Source organism: Gymnoscopelus braueri (genome assembly GCF_963280865.1).
Source record: "Gymnoscopelus braueri genome assembly, chromosome: 18".
NCBI lineage: Eukaryota > Metazoa > Chordata > Actinopteri > Myctophiformes > Myctophidae > Gymnoscopelus > Gymnoscopelus braueri.
The window spans coordinates 31,665,488-31,687,623 of record NC_137618.1 but is presented as its reverse complement, the minus strand read 5'-3'; the positions used below and the strand labels follow the sequence as shown (position 1 = coordinate 31,687,623).

General features: G+C 41.7%; 1 protein-coding gene across 4 annotated transcripts in view; it reads right to left on the bottom strand.

The window, feature by feature from the left end:
* Window positions 1-22,136, bottom strand: part of mid1 (midline 1) — a 41,263-nt gene that overhangs the window by 8,408 nt on the left and 10,719 nt on the right. Inside the window, exons 1-4 of one of the 4 annotated variants that reach the window (XM_080412524.1) lie at window positions 14,459-14,719; window positions 5,888-6,612; window positions 3,336-3,395; window positions 135-230 (exon numbers count right to left, since the gene is read on the bottom strand). In XM_080412524.1, the coding sequence (XP_080268650.1) occupies window positions 135-230; window positions 3,336-3,395; window positions 5,888-6,556 (825 nt within the window). In that variant the 5' untranslated portion in view covers window positions 6,557-6,612; window positions 14,459-14,719. Of the gene's footprint in view, window positions 1-134; window positions 231-3,335; window positions 3,396-5,887; window positions 6,613-8,825; window positions 9,496-14,458; window positions 14,720-22,136 lie in introns of those variants that run through there. The other 3 variants (XM_080412522.1, XM_080412523.1, XM_080412525.1) reach the window with 3 other exon arrangements.

The window sequence follows — 22,136 nt, the reverse complement described above, 5'->3', positions numbered from 1 at the left end:
TCCGGATTTTACTGTGTACATTCCATTTGGTGCCGTTTGAACACTCTCTCAGTTAAATTAACACAGAGGATTTTACTGTGTTGCAAACTGGGAGAGGAGCCATCGCCTGAGCAGATCTGAGTGAACATTCGTACCTCCACATGTTGGCAGGTCTGAATAAGTTTGCCCATCAGCGTTTCCAGCTCATTGGTCCTCTTGATCAAACTGCTCAGGTTGGAATCGAGCGCTTGCTGTGGAAAAGAGAAATTGACAAGCATCATTTCACTGCACGACACGTTATGCACTATTAACCCATTCAATCCGGGAACACATCGGTGTAATAGTTTGATTTCTTTGGCTATTCAATAGCAGATATACAAGCTCATAGCTATGGACTATGAGCTTGTAGATCTGCTATTTTTGAGCAGCACAGATCGGAGTTAAAAATGTTCGCTTTAAAACATATATTATATATATTCAAAGATTTGCACAAATCTTCCACGATTTTTCAAAAAATTGCAGATCTACAAGCTCATAGCGCGGCACCGTGCCGCGCTATGAGCTTGCAGATCCTCTATTTTTGAATAGCCAAAGAAATCTTAAAATGACACAGATGCGTTCGCGGTCTTAATGGACAGCTGAATGAATGGAGGAAAGTGGAGTGAAGGGGATGACCGGAACCATATTGTGTCCAATAATATGGGGAGGAGAAGAAGCGGAGCTACCACAGACTGCGTTGTCACTGTGGATACGAGGCTCGTCTAGATTTGGTCTGTGATCAGTCAGTAAAACCCCCCTTGATCCGCTCTACGTGCCAAAACTTCCATCATGCTGTCTGAGGAACTCACAAAGCTTAGAGTGGGAATAGCGGAGCATCTGCCAGAGATTTGGGCAACTCAAACCCTAGCTGCGTTAATCACCCACCAATGACTCAGATGAAAAGCTCATGTTTGGAATTGCATATTTTAATTCTAATTGGGTGGCCAGATGTCTCTCTGTGTAGCAGAACAACAATGCGTCAAGTCTGAAACAAAGCATTATTCTATTAAGATTAGATTGTGTTCTGTGAATTATTTAGTCAAACTAACATTCACTATGAAGGCTACATCCAAGAGTCTTAAATTAGTCTTACAGGTCAATTTTGACCCCCAAAAAAAAGGATTTTGCTGTGTATAAACACAACTTTTCTACTGCAGACGTATGTAACTCTCCAGACAATTCTGTGCTAAGCCGCCCCCAAATCCATGCAAGTTTTCAACAGCACGGCTTCAATTTCCCTCAATCAAAACGAATAGTACAAAAAAAGTTTACATCTGACCAGAGAAGTGAACTGAGAAAGAGAATTCTTTAAAGGTTCTAAAGTTACAGTATCTCTCAAATTTAGCAAATAGTGGTGAAAGCTCTTTCACGTCAGACATTCCACATTGTGATTTCATGAGGCATGTGCATCAGGGTGCACTAAAATAGCTTCTTTTTTTTTAACTGCTCTTAGAAAAATGTTTTATTTATATGACAGAGGAGGTGAAGAAAGCCATCAGCCTGGCTCTGTAAAAGTTGCAGGGCAATAACATCCCTAAAGTAAGAGTTAAGACTTCCTGAGAGGAACAACAAACTGCAGAAATGTAAGAAAAAATGAAATGCATCAGTGTGGCTCCTGAGCCGTATAGCACACTCTAAATCAAATTGACAAAATAATTAAATTAATTGCATACATGAGCCTGATACTCCCCAAGAATATTGTTGAGTTTAATGTTCTGGGAAAAGCAAAAAATCTAAGAGAATCTAATGAATATGAATAGGCAAGTGGCCTGAATAGTATTGTGTAATGCCTACAAGGCGTACAGATAATCTGACCGTTACTTTTGTCCTACATGCCTTGAATGCCACATTACATTTTAGGGCCTCATTTAATTATTATTGATCATGCTACAGTACCTGCTCTGTACCCTCTACTTAAGACGCAACTTTACAGACAGTCAAGACAGCAGCATTTGACAGACTTGACTCTGTTAACTGCTAGCTTCTCCATAATTCACGTGATATCTTTCCAGCTTCACTGTATCTGTCAAGCAGTGATTCCCGTTAACTGAATAGAACTAAATCTTACCTAATATATTTCATGAAGTACTGAAAAGAAAATATGCCAGACATATGATGAATTATTTAGTAAGCTCTCCTGGGAAAATAACTACTTTCTGATGATTAGAAAGCTAAAACGTATCCATTGAATCCATGTGGTGAAGCAATGGAAGTGGTGTGACACAGGCAGACCAATAACAGTCAACTATGGAGTGCAGTCAGTGCACTTGATAAAAATGGGTACAACTGCAAATGTTGACACAGAATAAAATTCCAAACATTGACACGGGAGCGAGGAAGGAAGAGAGAATGGCCAAGCCAAAAGGTGTGAGACCAAAAGCTTTTCCCATTCAAGAGGAAGCTGCTATCCTTTCCTCTCATCACGTTTTAAATGGCTTTAGGAAAAGAGATGTCTATCACAGAGAGAACTATCTAAACATAAGAGCTCTGCTATCACAGTGGAAAGCATTCTTTAGATGCAATGAGAAATCTAATAATGTAACATAAAATGTCTCTCTCACTCTCACACACAATTTTGATTTTGCAGTTTGTAATATTAACGGATGCAGTAGCAGATTGTAGTAACACAATACAAAATACACACACACACACACACACACACACACACACACACACACACACACACACACACACACACACACACACACACACACACACACACACACACACACACACACACACACACACACACACACACACACACACACACACACACACACACACACACACACACACACACACACACTTACATCGAGTGATCACAAACAAAGGACATTGGATTTCAATGAAAGAAGACCATGGTGAGTTTTGTTTCCCCCACATGTGAGAAATAGGGTGGACAGTCTGGACACTGACATTTAATCAACTGGAAGTTGAACTCAAAGAGAACAGCCCAAGGGAAGATGGCAGTGTCCACAATAACATCATGTTGCCAATGAAAGATGAAAACACAGTAAAACTCCAACAGCAGACTGTAGCACAACACTGAACACACAAGAAGCTATGACGACTGCATCCGCTTCTCTGTGGCTCATATTGACTGACCGTTAAAATCAGTGCAAATATCTGCTCCTGTTATTTTCAGAGGGAAATAAAATGAGAACTAAAAAGCAAAAAGTGAAGATGGAAGGGAGAAAGAAAGAAGGAAAGAAATATCATCTAAAAGGTCCCTCTTGAAAAATAACATTCCGATTTACTCAGTAAAGTAAATCTGTCCCTGAACGTTGATTCGGTAAAAGAAGATGCTGTAAGGTCACCTGGTCTCTCTCCTGGTCTGCCTGATCACTCCACTCACTGAGATAGCGGCCTGGAGATCTCTGCACAATGACAGCATGATCAAACAAAGAGGGACAGGTTAAAGACTCATGCTCTGACCTGAATCACAGAAAGAGCTGCAAGCTAAGATTACGGCATCTCGGTTTCACTGTGACCAAGCATGTGCCATCGGCCCTTCTCATTGTGAGAGTAAGGGACAGCTCAGTACAGAAACCCACCTTTTGTGTATCATGCATGAACAGCAGTGGTATTTTGGGCGAACAAGAACTGAAAAGCAACTGGTATTAGGATTCCATGCAATGGACACCATGTAGAATATGTTGCGAAATGCACTGGAGTTGAAAGAACCCTCCCTTGCTTGTGTTGGATTAAATGATTACATCTGATTGGCAATTTCCATGAGAAAGGCTGGATATTAAACACAGGCAGCATGGTTCACTTGTAATAGACCATTAAATGATCCCATGAGGTTTCTGGATTCCTGCTAAGTGTCCCATGGTGCGTGTTGGCAAAATACTGACCCGCAAAACCCAAAACCTTGCTCTTCTGACGAGCTCATTCAAGTCTAAAATGGAAGGAATGCGTAGCCACCTTTTTTGTATGTTCCAGCTAACAGCATCTTCCCTTGATGCCTTATTAATGTGCACCCATGTGGTGAGAGTGAGCAGTTCTACTTAACCTGGAGCCCTGGAAGCAATCTTTTTCATTGGCTGTAATTACATTTTAAACCCTCAAAGAAGTAGAGTCTCTAACTGTTTCCAAGAGCTTTGGCTCCTACTGCACACTGTATTACTCACAGATATCACTAGTTTAACCACTTAATACCCGTTTTATACTTCACCATACGACGGTGTTGCATGAAAATAGCAGATCTACAAGCTCATAAGCGTGTTGCAATGCGACACATTGTGAACTTGTAGATCAGCTAGTTTTGCTTTATATATATATATATATATAAAGAAAATCTCCGCCTATGATGACCGCCCAAAATAGAGATGACAGGTTTAAAGTTACTGTAAATTCTAACTGAATGAAAAAGTCGTTTCTTCTCATGTAAAATGAATAGCTTCATATAATGGGTATAGTACTGTAAGTCTAAATGCATCATTTACAATTACAGATGATCTGTGCTACATCTTTTTTCAGTCTGTTACAATAATAAAATGCATTTGAACTCAAATTCATCACATGTTCGTAGAAATACTTCATTACTCACTTTACAAGCAACCATTTGAACAGAAATTCTTAGAAATGCATTCTTTGTCATTCTTAACCCAAAGGAGTATAGTACAATAGAAATTATATTTCTGTTTCCTGCTATATTTATATATTCCTACTAAAAAAAAAACAATTTTGAAAAACATTTTAGCCTAATATAACATTTTGTCTTGAAAAACGTCGAAAGTAAATGCTGGTGGTTAAGTGTGTCTGTGGGTTTTATAAATATTGAACCACTGAAAAGTATTAACAAAAGCTTGTGAGTTGTGACTAAATTGGATCCATTGGAACACAGGTACTCCTTTCCCCCATTTGCTGAAGCGGTTTTGGACGTTTTCCACCCGACAGCAACGATATATTACATTTTGTGATCATTTTGTACAAACTGTAATCTCTGTCAAATCTGTATTATTACTGTTACTTTTCAATTGACCTGGTCCACATACTGTAAGTAGTGGAAATCAACGAAACTACCAGTTGCTTACACGGTAATATAGAAGCTTAAATAACCATATACCGCCATCAACACATGTCCTATTCACAGCTTTGGCCATGTAAACATTTTCCCTTTACAAGGTTATATTTTTTTATTTAACATTTGTTTACATTTTCTCCAAATTAAATGACCTTACATACTTATTACATTACATTACCATACTTACATAAACAATTGAGTCAAGGTTGACTTAACATCATTGCATTAATAAATCATGGAAAACTGCCATAAAAAGACTCTCGCTGCATCAACTATTAAGGAAGACTCCTTAGATAGAGACTAAGAAAATAGTATTTATTTTATTTTTACATGCTCATGAAGTGCTCTGTGCTCAAATTGAGGGGTGCAAAAGATTAGCAAAGATTTCGGTGCTGGGACCTTCGTCAGTGCTATATTAATAAATCATGTACATGAAACACATGGATGGGACTATTTTTGTCTAGACTTTTGAATGCATTTGTTAACTTTTGAATGCACTTTGAAATAACCACACAATACTAATTAGTTTTTTTAATTACCCATCTCAATCACGTGTCAGTTTAAATGAACAGTGGCTTCCTCGGAAATCAAACACACCACAATACGCTTTGGAAAATGGTCAGCAGTGATGTCGAGTATACTGTGACTCGTAGTCAATGGGCTGAACATGGTAGACCAGTGACCACCAGTATGGTCCTTTAATAGAGGTTTCACATGAAAGTAAAAATCAGCTTTGATCTGTAAGGGCTGAGCTCCTCAGGATCATCAGTGTATGATAGTGAATCATCAACCTCAAGCTCCCCAAAGCATGCTTGTAATCATGAGCAGACCATTTCTTACCTTGAGTTTCTCGTAGCGGTCGCTGAGAGCTGCGACCTGGTGATCTCGGTGCCGACCGACCAATTTACACAGGGCACAGATCAACTGTTCGTCTGTGACACAGTACATGTTGACCTTCTCCTCCTCGTGCTCCAGACACATAAGCCCTCTCAGGCGGGAGGAGTCCGGCAGGGGCTCGGTTAGACGGTGGCCCGTGAATGGCTTCTTATTGGGATGAGTGGCCTTGAGACACTCGTCACAGTAGGACACCTCGCAGGTAACGCAGGTCTTCACTGCGTCCTGCGGAGGGTCCTGCTCACAGAACTGGCACTGGACCCTGTCGCTGGGACGGGTCATGGCTTTGCTTTCGGGGTTGGCCCGCTCGCGGCGAGTCTCGCTGGGAGAGTTGGGTCCACTTAGGGAAGCCTTCTGGAAGCGGTCAATGATGTTCTGCAGGGTAACGTTGCGTTTGAGTCCCTCTAAGCCCCTGTGGTTGAGGGTGATGACATAGCGACAGGTCGGGCACTGGAAGGCGGTGATTGACTGTATTGTTTCGTTGGGGGTGCAGTGGGAGACCAGGATGCGGTGGGCACAGTTGAAACACAGGCTGTGAGCGCAGGGCAAGAGCAGTGGGTCCTCGAAGAGCTCCAGGCAGATTGGGCAGGTCAGCTCCGACTCCAGTGTTTCCATCTTCAGGCAAAACAAAGCAGTGTTGTCAGCGAAATCCAGGGAAGCTGATCAGCTATCTGCGAAGATGACACAGAATTGAATTAGAAGGGGGAGGAGGGGTTGCGGGCCTGAAAAGGTTTAAGCCGCGGGGGGCTGTCATCTTTCCCTCAATAGAAATTAATGAGCGGCCGTGCACAATTTACAGAAAGTGAAGGCTGCTTGGCCAACTTTAGAAAGAAGCCTCATTCATAATCATATCCCAACTTTATTATCATGTTTGATGGTAAAACACAACAATGGTCATTTGGAAATGTAAAGACATAGTTGGCATTAATAGAAGGAAACTGGGCAATTAGACACCACAGAAAATATATTGAAATATGTTGTACTTGTGGCCACAATAAGCCAAGAAAGAAAGTAAACATAGCCAGAAGATCATGTCCCTAAATATTTGATCTGAGAGGTCTGTCGGGGTTATTTTGATGATGTAACAGCAGTGACTCATTTCAGTGGGTACACGAATAGCCTAGCTTGTCTCCATGTGTTTCTCACTGTAGAGCTGTGCATAGGCCAGCAGGCCACCGAGTGTTGACAGCTCAGTCAAGCAGAAGCCTATTGGCCCTGCCTGCCCAATGGCTGGGACTCCGCACTATCCTGGACACTAAAGCCTTTGTTTCCAGGCCAGTCAGACACCCCAGCTGCGAGTGGACGCGCCGAGCCCAAAGCGTCTCCCTGTGTGAACTCTCTACCTCCACTCATTATGTGTGAAAGAAGGCAAAAGCTCATTATCTGGCCAGCCGGGCACAAGTAGCCCTTTGAAGTTGTGTCGATAAAGCAATTACCCCAGGGCCGAGGACCTGGGGTTTGTCCCCGCTATTCTATTCAAATCTGCAGAGGCATTAGACTATCCCCACTGTACCGCACAAGAGACAATTGTTGCACTTGTCCCCAGTGTATGTGGAGCATCTGTGGACCTTTGTTACAACGCTATTGTGGTTTCTTTGCGGACATTGAGCCAAATGCAGGTGTCTGCAGGTCATAAATGGGGATCAAAAGCGTTCGCTCTACTATTCAGGTCATCTAGGCTGAAGTTGGGAAGAAAAACACAGTGGAAAACATGAGGCCTTCTGACACTACTGCGCTTTTGAATTCTTTCATTATCTCCAGTTCACCCATTTAGAGTTTAGAGTTGTCTAAGCATCCACTTGAAAACCTGATTTGTGCTCTAATTTTAAAATCTCCACGCTCCACTTTACACTTGTGAATAATACACAACTCATTGGCGCATACATAAGTAGCCTTAATTGGAACTCCTTCCTGTAACTGGTTTTGAGATGAAGAGGCTTTACCCTGAAACGATTAAATCACTTCCTTTCAGTTCTTTATATTCTTTTTTTAATTACAGATAAGAAAGTTGCTAACAGGAAACAAAGACGTATCTAGCACAAAGGGGATTCCCCCCCCCTCCCTTAAATTAAAAAAGACAAAAATAGAGAAAAAGCTAAAGTGCTACTGTATCGTAAAGGGGTCAGTCACTGTGTAGAGCTGTGCTTCTCAAACGGCACACCGGTGTGCTGTGAGACAAGTCCAGCTGTGCCTTGGGATTTTGTGACAACTATACAAACAGTTCAGAATTATCTTTTAATTTAGTATATCAGTACATTGTGCCCATTTCCAAATACATAGGGAAATTCTAAACCCTAAAAAGTAAAAACATAACATAAATAATAATGATAATGATAATAATCATAATCATAATCATACATTTACAACTTTCAAGTTGGGATCCCTATATTGTAATTTGCAACGTGTTTGTGAAAGTATGAAATATAGGGCTTAAGTGGTTAAACCTTTTACTTGCCATTAGTAAATGTATGTTTACATGTATTATAGAGGCTATTTTCCACCGATATTAATACAGGTGTGCCTTGAGATTTTGACTTTCCCTTTGGTGTGTGCCTTGGGCACAATAAAGTTTTAGAACCGCTGCTGAACATTACTTGCACAGGTCTAGTCACATGAGAAACAGGTCAGGTGAGTCATGAAGACTCCATTCAGATAGGCTGAGCAGTTCCAAAAAGAAAAAAAAGAAGAATAAAAGCGCTTTGTATAAAGCGTACAATGCAAAAGGTACAGTACAATAGAGACTAATCCCAGGTTTTGATGACATCATCTTGTTACAAAAAAGCTTGTAAAGTAACACTGTGGAAAGACGCCAGCGCAAACAGCAGCAACACCATACGCACTCTGGAAAAGCTGTCCCATTCATATTATCGTTTACTTTACCCACCGATGGATTTCGCCCCGCTTTGCACAGCTGAGACATTTCGGCTATATGGTTGAACTTCAGACCCGGATCATGAAAGTATACTTAAGACAACGAGAGCGGAAAAAGGCATGAGCATCGGTGCGGACGGTGGGATCCAGATGGTGCAGGTCCTCATAGTCCAGTAATCCTACATCAGAGCTGTCATTAACCAGGATACTCGGAGAGAGAGAAAGCAAGAGAGAGCGAGAGAGAGAGAGCGAGAGAGAGAGAGAGAGAGAGAGAGAGAGAGCAAGGTACTGTAGCGGAGCACAACAGGAAAAGCTGCCCGACAATTCCAGGAAAGCCAGCTCCACCTACGGTAGGAGAGCGGGCCAGCACTGGAAGTCAAGGGAGTGCAGGGAGAGTTGGAAAAAAGAGAGAGACAGTAAGGGACAGAGAGAGAGAGACAGTAAAAGAGAGCGAGGGCACAAGCGGAGGCAAAGTTGTCCTGAATCCCGGCCCGATGCTCTTCATGCCCCCCCTGAGTCAGGCTAGTGTCCTCACGGCCCTGCCGATTCAGCCAGAGGAGAGAGTCAAAGCATCAGGATCATTTTCCCTCTCTGACTGACTGTCCCCACTGCCTCTCTCTCTCTCTCTCTCTCTTTGTCTCTCTCTCTCTCTCTCCAGCGGCACAATGCTGCCCTGTGTGGCGAAACTTTTCTTGAGTCTGTCACCAGGGATTAAAACAGAAAGGCTGAAGACACACACACACACACACACACACACACACACACACACACACACACACACACACACACACACACACACACACACACACACACACACACACACACACACACACACACACACACACACACACACACACACACACACACACACACACACACACACACACACACAGAGAGAGCTGAGATAGGACACAGACAGAGCCCAGCTCTCAATAGGATTCATCTGCAACATGAAACAGGGATCTCCGATTCCCTCGGCTCTCAAACAACAGGCTGACCTGGAATGCAAAGATTACATCACAGGCTGTTGTCGCTCCCTCCACCAACAGACTGTACAGGTTCACCAGGATTTCATGAAAAATCCAACCCGGCGTGAAGCTGTTCAATTCGAGCGGAATCATTTCGACTTCAGTCAGACTCTTCAAATCTCCACTCCAGTTTCCATCAAGCAAATATTGCTATTACGCCAAGTGCCCACACTGACATCACAGAATGGTGATGTGGATGAACTTTATATTCAAGACTGTTACAGTTTTTCCCCCGCTCATGTGGGAACCACTTAGGTGCCATCTGCCTACCATGTGCCTCTAGTACCTCTACTCCCAACCACACCCCCACTGGGATCCATTTGATTTCTCCTGTCTTTCAGGGGACGCTGCAGAACGAATATCCTCTCTGACAGACAGAAACATACTGTAGATATTAAAACCCTGGCCCGGGTGCAGACAAAGCGGTGTGTATAAGATGTATGGATGGTAGAGAGGCACAGGAATGTGAATGGCATTCTCCAGGCTTCCTCAAAAGGCTCCTGTAGGGTAGGAATGCCCTCTGTGGTGTCAGAGCGAGAAGGGGGCTCATCTGTAAGATGTATAGTTTTGAGGAGAACCTCTACAGGAACCTTAACGGTAAAAACCTATTGATCCTATTCTATTCTGACGTTTCACATGCATGGCTTCACTTCTGGCAGCCCTTGTTAGAACAAACTCTTCCAAGTACAACAGATTCCCAGATTCCAACTTGTCAGTTTAGTTTGTCTGTTCACGCTCAATGGTTGTGTGAAAGTACGCGATTTGGCACATGTTCATGCACACATGGGAGCTAACGGACATTTTCACATATAAAACCTGATCTTATTGTGCTGATCTTGTTGAATTAGCTTTTTCCTCACTGAGGAAACTTTCATTTACAATGCATGAATTTGACATAATGATCAATTTCCTTAGCAAGCACCACCTCCTGTCTCGCCACAGTGGGTACATGAGGGGAATGAAATATTTATTCACAACCAGATTTGGCCCAACTATTGAGTCAGACACGGCTGGAAAAGTAGCCACAATCAATAGTCCAAGAACATTCAACGTTAAAGTACAAGTCCGTTTACACATCAAACAGCTATAGCCTATTGTGAGAGCAAAGCTATCAGCATGAATAATCAATATGCCTCCACTGAGAATGTGTCGTACATAAATTTCTTACCGACTATGTTGTGTGTCTAACACATGATTGCTGAGGCACAGGAGAACAATAAACAAAGCCTAGGTGTTTAATCATGAACAATGGCAGGTAGCAGCTGGGTGTAGAAACTATAGGCTCGAGCCATGTACATTCATCAATGTCTTCTGAAAGAAACATTGAACTTGGACATCAGGTTAAAAACTAAATACATTCATAAGCAAGTAATTAGCCATTTAGAGATGGAAAACGTTATGCAATGCAAAAGATAAGGAGACAATTTCCTGTTGAAGCATTCTCTAATCCTTTTGGTCGCAGTCTTTTATCACCCCTAACGATGGCCTTGATCCATTCAGTATTTGACAGAGATAGTTTGCCCTTTTTCTTTTTTCTTTTTTCTACCCGAGGCGGACACCTAACATGTTTATCTGTAATCCTGTCTTCACGGCATAGCTGTGACCAATGAGTGGCCTGTTGTTGTTCCCTACAGCAGACGGCTCAATGCATCGGCTCACTTGGGCCTTAATGTGATTTACAGCTGTGGCAAGACAAGACAGATGATTAGACAGGCTCTAATCTGACTGATCTACAGTGGCACACATTATTGTGATTATCAGCAAGGCCCCAGTGCTGACCCACATTCATTTAGATGGGATTCCACTTTACAGAGGACGAAATACAAATTGGGTCAAGTTGATCAGGGAACTCAGTACGTATTTCGGCTTTTAATTCAGATCTCACCATGTCAAAAAAAAGATTAAATTAAAAAAGTAAAACAGCGTAATAATTATTTGGTAGTACCCTATGCTTGGCAACCTTGTGCAGCCACAGTGTTTTCATAGAGTTGAATCGAGGATAATCTGCTCAAATGTTGGCGTTGTTTCCTTCCTGAGAGCACAGGGTGTTTCATAATGAAGTCCCAGATCAGGGTAATGAGGCAATCTGAAGAAATGTTACCGTAATCTATGAGACTAAAATGTGTTTTCCTCAAACCAACCGAAGATTAGAAACTTGAGACTTGAGGCCAGCGACTTAACAGGGAATAAGTTGTGTCAATACATCTACAGCCAACCATAAAAAAAAGTGGTGTTTGCAAAAGTTGATTCTTTTGAATAGAGTCCTTTGGGTCTCCTGGCAGCACCGCTGTCTGTGTGCTCTGCTCTGCAGGTTATCCTGGTCAGTAATCAGAAACACCAAACTCTCTCATTTCCTCTCTGTGGCTTGGCAGGTGGCATCGGCAGGAAAATGTGCTGTATCCATTCCAAAACCACATGGACTTTCACAGATTGTGACTTTCATAGCACGAGGCTACATGCCTTTAGACCAGTGGTTCCCAAACACTGGGTCGGGACCCATTTGTGGGCCGCGGACACATTTGTATGGGTCACGAGTAAACATTATTTTATTTGTTGTTACGTTTTGTTTTTAATTATCATATAAAAAAACATTAAAAAAGCATTTTTCATTCAACAAATTAAAAGATTTTTCAAAAGAATTTCACGAATAAATCGAATTTAGAAAACAAATGTTTAAGCATCGTGAGCTTGTAGATCTGCTATTTTCACTAGCTTGGGTCATGGGGAGACATCAAATTTCTCTTTCTGGTCTCGAGCTAAAAAGTTTGGGAACCAGTGCCTTAGACGTCATATAAAGAAATGTCATCAATCACTGTCCCCAAGTACTGTGCTGCATTCACAGCTATTTCTTAAACGTTGAATATAAAAATTTCAGAGAACATGTCCCAATAAGCATCCTCAATGTCCCAAGGAATTGGCACTTTTATTCCGTAGATTCATAATGTGCAAATTAGCCAATTAGCTCACTTTCAAAATGCCATAACTGATCTTTCTACATGCCAATTAAAAACATTACAAAGTCATTGTTGTGCAATACAGCCAAAGAGTGACATCTTGTGGTTATTATATGAAATAAACATTACCTCAACCTACAGTAAGTCCACTGTTGAAAGGATTGTGACTGCACTCCTTACATTCAACATTGTTTTAAGTACAAGATGATTAGCATACTTTATGATAATTAAGAATACTTTGTATGCTTAATATATTACACACACACACACACACACACACACACACACACACACACACACACACACACACACACACACACACACACACACACACACACACACACACACACACACACACACACACACACACACACACACACACACACACACGTAAATTATTACACATCTGTAACCTCCTCTTCATAATTTACACTGAACTGCAGTCATCATTGATATATGCACTGTTAGTTTACAAAAGCTCTAAACATAATTCAGTCACACTATGTGTTTATTTAATTTTTTAATTCTCAAACTTGACATCACAAGTTTGCACAAATGCGTATTATCTGTATTACTATCTATAGAATATCTCCATTGTATACAGTTAATCAACTAGTTAGTGTCACAACCAATGGAATGTTGCATCTACAAGTGTTTCCATGGTGACGACAGTATGTGTTGTATTTACCAGGCTAGTGATCAAAGGTGCTCTGGTCTGATGGAGAGATGTTTAACATTCCTCCAACAAGGAAAAGTTACTAATTAATAAAGGAATGCCAGAAATCCAAATGCTACAGTATGTCTCTCAATTAACTACATACAGTATAGAGTGTTGAGCACATTTTTCTCAATGCCTGTGTACTACTGTCTGTTACACATTCTGTGCATACTCATTTGCATAGCATAAGGCAATGTAGCATACAATAAAAGTCTTTACTGGGTCATATTGTCTAACCAGAGGTGTGAATGTTATTTTGTGGGTCAACCAGAGGTGTAAATGTTATTTTGTGGGTCATGAGGTTATCAGATTATGGGGAAGAAAGGGTGCTTTCATTTTCCTCACAGTATGCAATGAACTTGATCAGTTTGAGTTACAGTCACAAAACCCTGTAATATACCACTTAGACTGAGAAAAGGAAAAGTGTAACCTAACTAAACCTGTTTCAGACATTCGGTACAGTATTGCCACAACAGAGATTATTTATAAACCAAAAGTCAGACATTTAAATGAATGCAGACATTTCAGCAGCATTCTGCAAATAATGTAGCCTACCCAATTAAGGAAGGGGATTTTAGCTTTACTCCTATTTCCGGGGATAGAGGCCACAAAAAGTTGAATGTGTTCTTTCTTTCAGTTTGATCACTAATAAACAATGAACTGACACAGTAATAGAAGCGGTACCCCTTGCCTCTTTGGTGAGGTCATCTTATCCCTGTACTTTTAGCATTACATAGATCAGAACATAATAGAGTCTCTGAAGGCAACAAGGGAACACGTCACATCAGCTTTCAAACTGAGCCCTGCCTGCAGGCATAGAAACTTGGGATGAGTCAATGTTTTGTTGGCTAAACAAGAAGACAGCGAGACAGCAGGGGACAAAAATACTCACTACCAAGCACACATTTTTCACTTTCACAAAGTTAGAAGTAAGCTTCAGTCTTACCTGCCACATGATTACATCCATACACAGGCAGGGGAGTAGAGAGCAATCTTAAAGTTGGTCAGTGTTGATACAAGTTCTGTACAAAGCAGATCCACTGCAATGGTCTGGACTTTGAACACTGGCACTCCTTATGTGGTTGTCTTCAGAGTTGTAGTCAATTGCTGTAAGTTCTACAGTAGGTTCTCTGACCCCCTAACCCCCTTCTCTCAGCCCATTCAAACAACAGCAGCAGCGGTGATGAAACTGCCCACCCTTTCTGTCCTTGACTGAGAATTGTTTGAAGCTCATCTAGCCACAGTGGGCTGCAAATCTTTTTTTGCAGGAGCCAATCACACGTAGGGGGCAGGACCTCTGCCGGGTAGGTGTGTCAGTCAGTGGACTGTCAGAGCATGCATGGAGCACTGCTTCAAGTTCAACATTCCATAAAGTGAATGTTAAATACATTAACCAAACATTCCCCAAATTAACTGAGTGAATATGTACCACTGTCTCATAAGCTACAGTACAACACATAACACTATATCCTCAACAAACTGGATTATTGCAATTGGTTGCCTGTGCCATGCCAAATGTAAAACTCAATACAGTCAAAGGAAATAGTGCATAACCAAACTAGTGATCAATGATGTCATTATGCTGTCCGGAATGAGAGGAGCGTGACCTCCGGTCCATGAAGTCCACACGACCGTGCATACATGCCAACATGGATGAACAACCCCCATCAAAAGGCTGACAAAATCATTAGCTAGAAAAGAGACTGACATTGCATTTCAAATAACAATTTCCTCTAACCAAGCAATCCACAATGGGTCACTTATCTCCATTTTCATGCAAGCTTGCCCAAAAATAAACTAATAATCTTGTTTCTCAGATGTGATCAAAGGCTTTTTTTTTTACCATGTGAATGCTTTCATTGGTGCGGAAACAGACACACAGGAATAGTGTTGAAAGTTATCTCAGATAGTTGGCATCGGCTCACCACTCTGTGACCGAGTGGAAAAACTTTGCGTACACAAACATGTGCAGGCTGACAAGTTTGGCAGCAGTACAATGATGCCATCACATCATCTACTGGATTAGAGCCAGTTCTTAATTATGAGGTAGGAGAACTGTATATGTCATTACCTGAGAAGACCTTTGTCAGTGCTACTGGTATCACACCATAAGGCATATGTTTGTCCCGTGTGGTAACACCACATCAAAGTATATCGGCACTGGGATCCCAGTATGGCCAGATTGGACCGGTAATAACCCAGAGAGAGCCTCTGCCAGAAGTGCTTGTGTTTCAGTTTAGACTGCATGGGGCCGAGAAAGTATAAAAAAAAATGAGAGGCCAAGGGAAATAACTTAATAAGTTAATCAAATAACTTAACTCAAATTTTGAGAGCTGTCTCAGGCTTGAAATACATTCAAGAGAGGTCAATTATAGTCCATGGTGTTTCCACACAAATCCACCCGCAAACAAAAGAGACCTTCTCATTACACACACAGGCATACTACATATATTAAAAGATCACTTGGTCGAAAATGTCAGACACACGCGCGCGTGCGCATGTGTGTGTGTGTGTGTGTGTGTGTGTGTGTGTGTGTGTGTGTGTGTGTGTGTGTGTGTGTGTGTGTGTGTGTGTGTGTGTGTGTGTGTGTGTGTAATTTTGAAGTCTGTGCTTTACCCTGAACTCAACTTAGAGAGGATTTCTTTGCAGAGGAGAAAAATGCATTTTATATACAGTGTGTATATATATATATATATATACATATATATATATATATATATACATACAGTATACATACAGTATACATACATACATACATACATACACACTGTATATAACATGCATTTTTCTCCTCTGCAAAGAAATGACCTCTCTAAGTTGAGTTCAGGGTAAAGCACAGACTTCAAAATTAGACAGCTGTGCTGAATGTCACCTATTGGAAGACAGATCCGTGGGATTATCCCTTACCTCCCCAGTCTGGGTGATAGATGAAGACAGAGCTGACGGCTTGAATCGGGGGTTTCGCAGACAACACCAAGCTTGCTCCAGGAAGCCTCTCTATTTCCCTGACTTCTCCTCCTCGTCTCTGCTACTCCTCTGCTATCTCTGAAATTCTCCTGACAAAGCCACTTCTTCTCTAATCCCCCTCTAAAGGAAGCCGAATCTGCCCCAAATGACTCAAGCAGGCACCGATTTCTCAGGCTTTTTCCTCTTTGTGCTGTTTGGTTGGCTGGGATCATTAACTTAGTCCCATGAGAACATGGGAAGTAAATAACCCCCCCCAACACACCCCTCCTTCCTCCTGTGGGAGGCTGTCAATCAAGACCTGATGATGAGGTAGAGAGAGGGTGCTTTTGGCTGCCTGATTGGCCATTAGGGAACAGAGGTGGCCTACATGATGAATTGGGGGATGCTTGGGGGGTGGGCTCAGCTGACCTTACGTGCAATGTTGATTTATGAATTTGTTCATTTGCCTGACATTCACCAGGAAATAAAGCCAGGAAATAAAGCCAGAATGGTTGAGTATTCAACGGGCGACACAGCAAACATCTACAGAACTTAGTAATTCATTAAAATGTATTGCATAAGGTAAAGGAAACAAAATGAGTGATTGTTTTGCACTGACTGCCTTCCTTACATCAGTGGGTCTGTTTCTCATGGCAGCTCTGTACAGTTCGGGCCCTCGGTAGGGGACGGAGAGGCAAGTCTAAAGCTTCCGTTGCCATGGTAGAGTGCAACAGCCGCATGGTGCATCTTGGCACTTGAGCCAAATGCCACTCTCATCTTTTCACGGCCAAGCCTTGGCCCCCCACCCCCCTGCACCATCTTCAAAGGCTACTTGTTTCTCACTCAGGCCTACTGCTGGCTGTCACTCACCGGTTCCCTCAATATTCCCCGGGTGCTTCTCTAAAGGACTGGTTTGTTGCCTTTTTGACAAAAGGCAAAGCAATTTGTCAACAAAAGACTCTGTGAACAGACCTGCGAGGGGTCATTCTGCTCCCAGTGACCTTGACAAAACCCTGACAAAACTTAGCCTAATTTATACTTGCTGAAAACACTGTAACTGATTTTCAACATTTTTGTTGAAATTCGGTTATTTTTGTTGAGTGGCATGGTCATACGAAGTATAAATAGTATGGCCAAATTAGGCTCTGTCGTACCGCAGTGTCCCACGGCAAAAATAGCCGACCTACGATCTCACAACGTGCCACATCTATGACACGTTGTGAGCTTGTAGATCAGCTATTTTCGGTGTGCGACACCACCGCACAACAGTATAGTATAGCTTCAGGCTGCCATCCTATAGCCAGACATACAGTACAGTAGGCAGAGACAACAGACATGCTAAGTGTGTCATCTAAGGCTTATTCCATTGCCTGGCACTTTCTACAGTAGTAGGAGCTGCCATAGAACACCTATATATATTACATGTAGCATTCTGGATGTATGTATCATATAGCATGCATAAATTGCCCTCATTTTGAAAATATGTAGGACACACTCACTCATGCACACACACTCTCTCTCTCTCTCTCTCTCTCTCTCTCTCTTTCCCTCTCACACACACACGTTCATTCTATATTATTTTCGCTCCACTGCTATACTCACAAGTATTCCCCTCCACACTGTATTCCCCTCTGTCTCACTCTATATACCTATCTATGTATGTATGTATGTATGTATGTATGTATGTATGTATGTATGTATGTATGTATGTATGTACATGTATGTATGTATGTATGTATGTATGTATGTATGTATGTATGTATGTCTGTATGTATGTATGTATGTATGTATGTATGTATGTATGTATGTATGTATGTATGTATGTATGTATGTATGTATGTATGTATGTATGTATGTATGTTGTATGTATGTATGTATGTATGTGTATATATATAGAGATATAGAGATATAGAGATATAGAGATATAGATAGAGAGAGAGAGAGAGAGAGAGAGAGAGAGAGAGAGAGAGAGAGAGAGATGTATATACACACACACACACGCACCAGGTCCAGTATAGTATTATTACCCATTTCCATTTGATTTCTCTCTCAATTGAATTTTCAAAGCTATCGACAGGAACACTGGAAGGGGTGGAGGTGGGCGGGAGTGGGGGGTGCTTTTCTGTCAGGGGGAGATTGATTTCCAGTCAGGGAAGTCATATATACACACATTCCACTTGCAGTCTAATGCTGAATAGTTCGGGGTTATTTGAGGGCAGTGCCTATTATTTTTGGTGAATATTGCTCACTGCACCAAGGTCACGCCCCTGCGGAGCTGAAATAAGCATTAAGTGGGAACTGGTTTTGTTGTGTTTTGTTTGAACCACTCCAAAAGAATATGTCTGGGCTGTGGTTTTAGAGAGTGTCTCCACCTAACCCACTGGAAACCCAACCTGCCCCATGACCCAGTGAGTCTAACACACAACGCTGCTACACAGTACAATCCTGAGCTTTAATGTAACTCTGTACAAATGTAACCAAATGGACCCTTTCAGGTCTATTTGGTTACAACAACAACAAAATAGACAACATAATAATATTTCTTTCTTCAAATGTATCTTCCATCTGATTGAAATGCAAGAAATATGATCTATGGATTGGAATAACTAACATCTACTGTACTATGTGAGATATAACTCATGGCATTACAGCCAACTTAAGGCTGGAATAAAGGCTGGATACATGATGGTACAAAAGTAAAAGTTTATATTTGGGAGCTTATTGTGACAACAATAAGTTGCAATCAAGAAGTTAATGCTGCTCCATGTAATCCCAGGAAAATCCTTCTATAAAATAAGCTGTATTATGCATACATTCACTTATCAATCACTCACAGCACACAGTATGCTGTGGAAAACAATTATTGCAAACACACAAATATTAATCCATACTAAATACAGCTGTTTGTAGCCAGAAGCAGCCCCGTTGATGGTGCTTGGCACATCAAGCTGCATTAATTGGAAATAGGAACTGAAAAGGCTCAGCAAGGCCCTCCTGAAAAAAGAGATAAGGAGTTGGAACTAAATATGCCCTGGAATCTTATGTTACAGACTTTTAACCATGTGGGTAAGAGAGAAAAAGGATTTGTCAAAGGGAGTGCACTAGCACACTCAGCCATTAGCAAGTGTAAACTCTTCTTTTTCAAAGATTTTCAAAAATTGTCAAGTTTTCAAAAATTCTTAATAGGATTTAAGCAGTAAACACACCTTGAAGTTCTGATATATTGTGTACAATTTCCCATCCGAATTGGTACATCACTTTACTCAATAGTTATCCAGAAATCCATTTCCCTCTCATTCAGTGCATCAAGATGAGGTGAAAAGAGTCCAAATCTACATCATGCAGCATAAAAACTATTCTGCACATTTTGCAAGCTGGACATTACCATGTGTCACTTTTGAATCGCATGAGGAAAAATGGGATACATTCAGAATAACCCTTGAAGAAATGCCCGGAAAGACAGATCATTACCACGTTTGCAATTGATTCAGCAGGCAAAGAATAACTCACATGGTGTGGTGGTCCAGGGTGGTCCGCTCACACACAGTAGGAAGACGCAACGTTGACGGCTCAGCACTTTTTGTCACTGGAACATGGAGGGAGGTCCAAACAAAACATTGCAACCTTGCTAGCCTGTCTCTGCCCTCCCTCTCTCCCTCATTTCTAGGGCTCCCCGCCCTGCCCATGCCCCAGACGTATGCTCAAGCGAGCGTAAAACATGGCCCGGGAAGCGCCACTTCCACTGGGTTATTTCATGGATGCTGCATCCATTAATGCTGGGGCTGCGCTCTTGGGCCTGGCGCCCCCCTCTCTGAGGTTGCGCTCTTGCCCCTGGCTCCCCCCCTCTCTCCAACCATAAGACAAAGACATTGCGAATGGGGAAGACAAAAGGGGTGGAGTAGCAACCTCTTCGGGGACCACACTGTGATGAGGCTCAGACACACGTAATAACCAGGCCGCGAACAGATGGGGTCAGTCTCCAGGGCTCTGCAGCATCGCTGACTCCAATACAGCGACCCATACATCTTCACAATAGATGCTGTGTGCAATTAAGCACTCAGCAAAATGTTGCTCACCAGAATATAAACCATACAACTGCATAGGGCAGAGGACAAAAGACACGTTGGCACGATGATGGCTTTATCTTGGGCCTATTTGTCCGTAAGCTGTCAGAAACTAAATCAGAACAAGAACAAGCATGAGCTTGCATGTCACACAGCGTTTCGTATGCTCGCAGGCCTGGGCTGAATATTCATTATATTCAGCCACCTAGGATTTGCTGTGACAAGAGCATCATGTTGAGTGCATACACAGATTTAAACATTGCGCAAACACTGCCCCCCCCCCCCAAAGCTTAAAAAAATGCTCCTCATTTTGGCAGCTCACATTAGCTTATGAACAGGTGTGGAGCTGAACCATGGCCAAGGTTCAATATTTTAATGACTATGCCACCCTATCAGCATGATACAGAGTAAACAAAAAAGGTGATAAATCGCACTAAATGTTGTTCTTTGGCTCATAATCATAGGGAACCTCTTTATTGGTGCTGTATAGCACCTATCATAAAGGTGCTACAGTGTACACAGCACCTTTGTCAAATGGTGATATGTACTGTAGAACCATTAGAGCCTAAATTAGGCTAAAGAACCAGTAGAGAACCTCTAAAGAACCATACAGGTTCTTTGTATATAGCTATTAGCAGCATTGCTATAGCACCTCGACCACTGAAGAACCACAGTGTGTAGTCTTCCCCAAGGCAAACGTTATTTAAAAAACAGAAAAAAGAAATAAAAAAAACCCTCATCAGCCAGAAAAACAACAATAAGAACCAAGTAGGTTCTTCCTTCTACTAAAACTTATTTTCTGATCAGTCAACAAAACTCAAATAAGAACCACACAGGTTCTTCCTCCTCCTAAAAAATATTTTAACTTTAAACAGTATAAGGGTACGGTCACGCCTAACTTTGATTCTGCCTATGTGGCCATCTTTTTGCAATGTTTTCAATGGGAACTGAGCGTTTTGTTGCCATTGCACGGCTTTCCGTGTGAAAACGCTCTGTTCCCATAGAAAACCATTGCAAAAAGACTGCCACATAGGCAGACACAAAGTTGTGACCACTTTTATTTTACCTCTGGGGCGGAATCTGCCAATGCTTTGTCAATGCAAATGTATGTGGATTCTTGGAAAAAAAATTGCAAGGCCATGAATGCACGCATTTGCATTGACAAAGCATTGGCAGATTCCGCCCCAGAGTTAAAATAAAAGTGTGGTGGGACCGCACCCTAACACTGTTTAAGGGCAACCTCAATCAATTTTTGATTGAGAGTTTTAATTGCTCATCAGAAGTTTTCCTAAAGTATGTTTCATTATGGTCCTGCTCTCTGGAATTCTCTACATTTGAAGTAGGGTCCGCTGCAACAGTGCTTACTGTATATGTTTTGTCATGTTTGACCTTTGCCTATTTAGTTTTTTATTTTGAATGTCTACTAATGTGCTATATAAATTAATTTGACTTGACTTAAAAAAGTTGCGTAGAACACAGCAGCACATGATGAAATATCCACATTCATTATAACTATCTTACCAATCTTTATGTTTAGCTGGCATAGCATATAGGACCGTAGAAGGCAATGACCTGGAAATCATTATTTTTCCTCTGCGTATATCAGAGATTTAT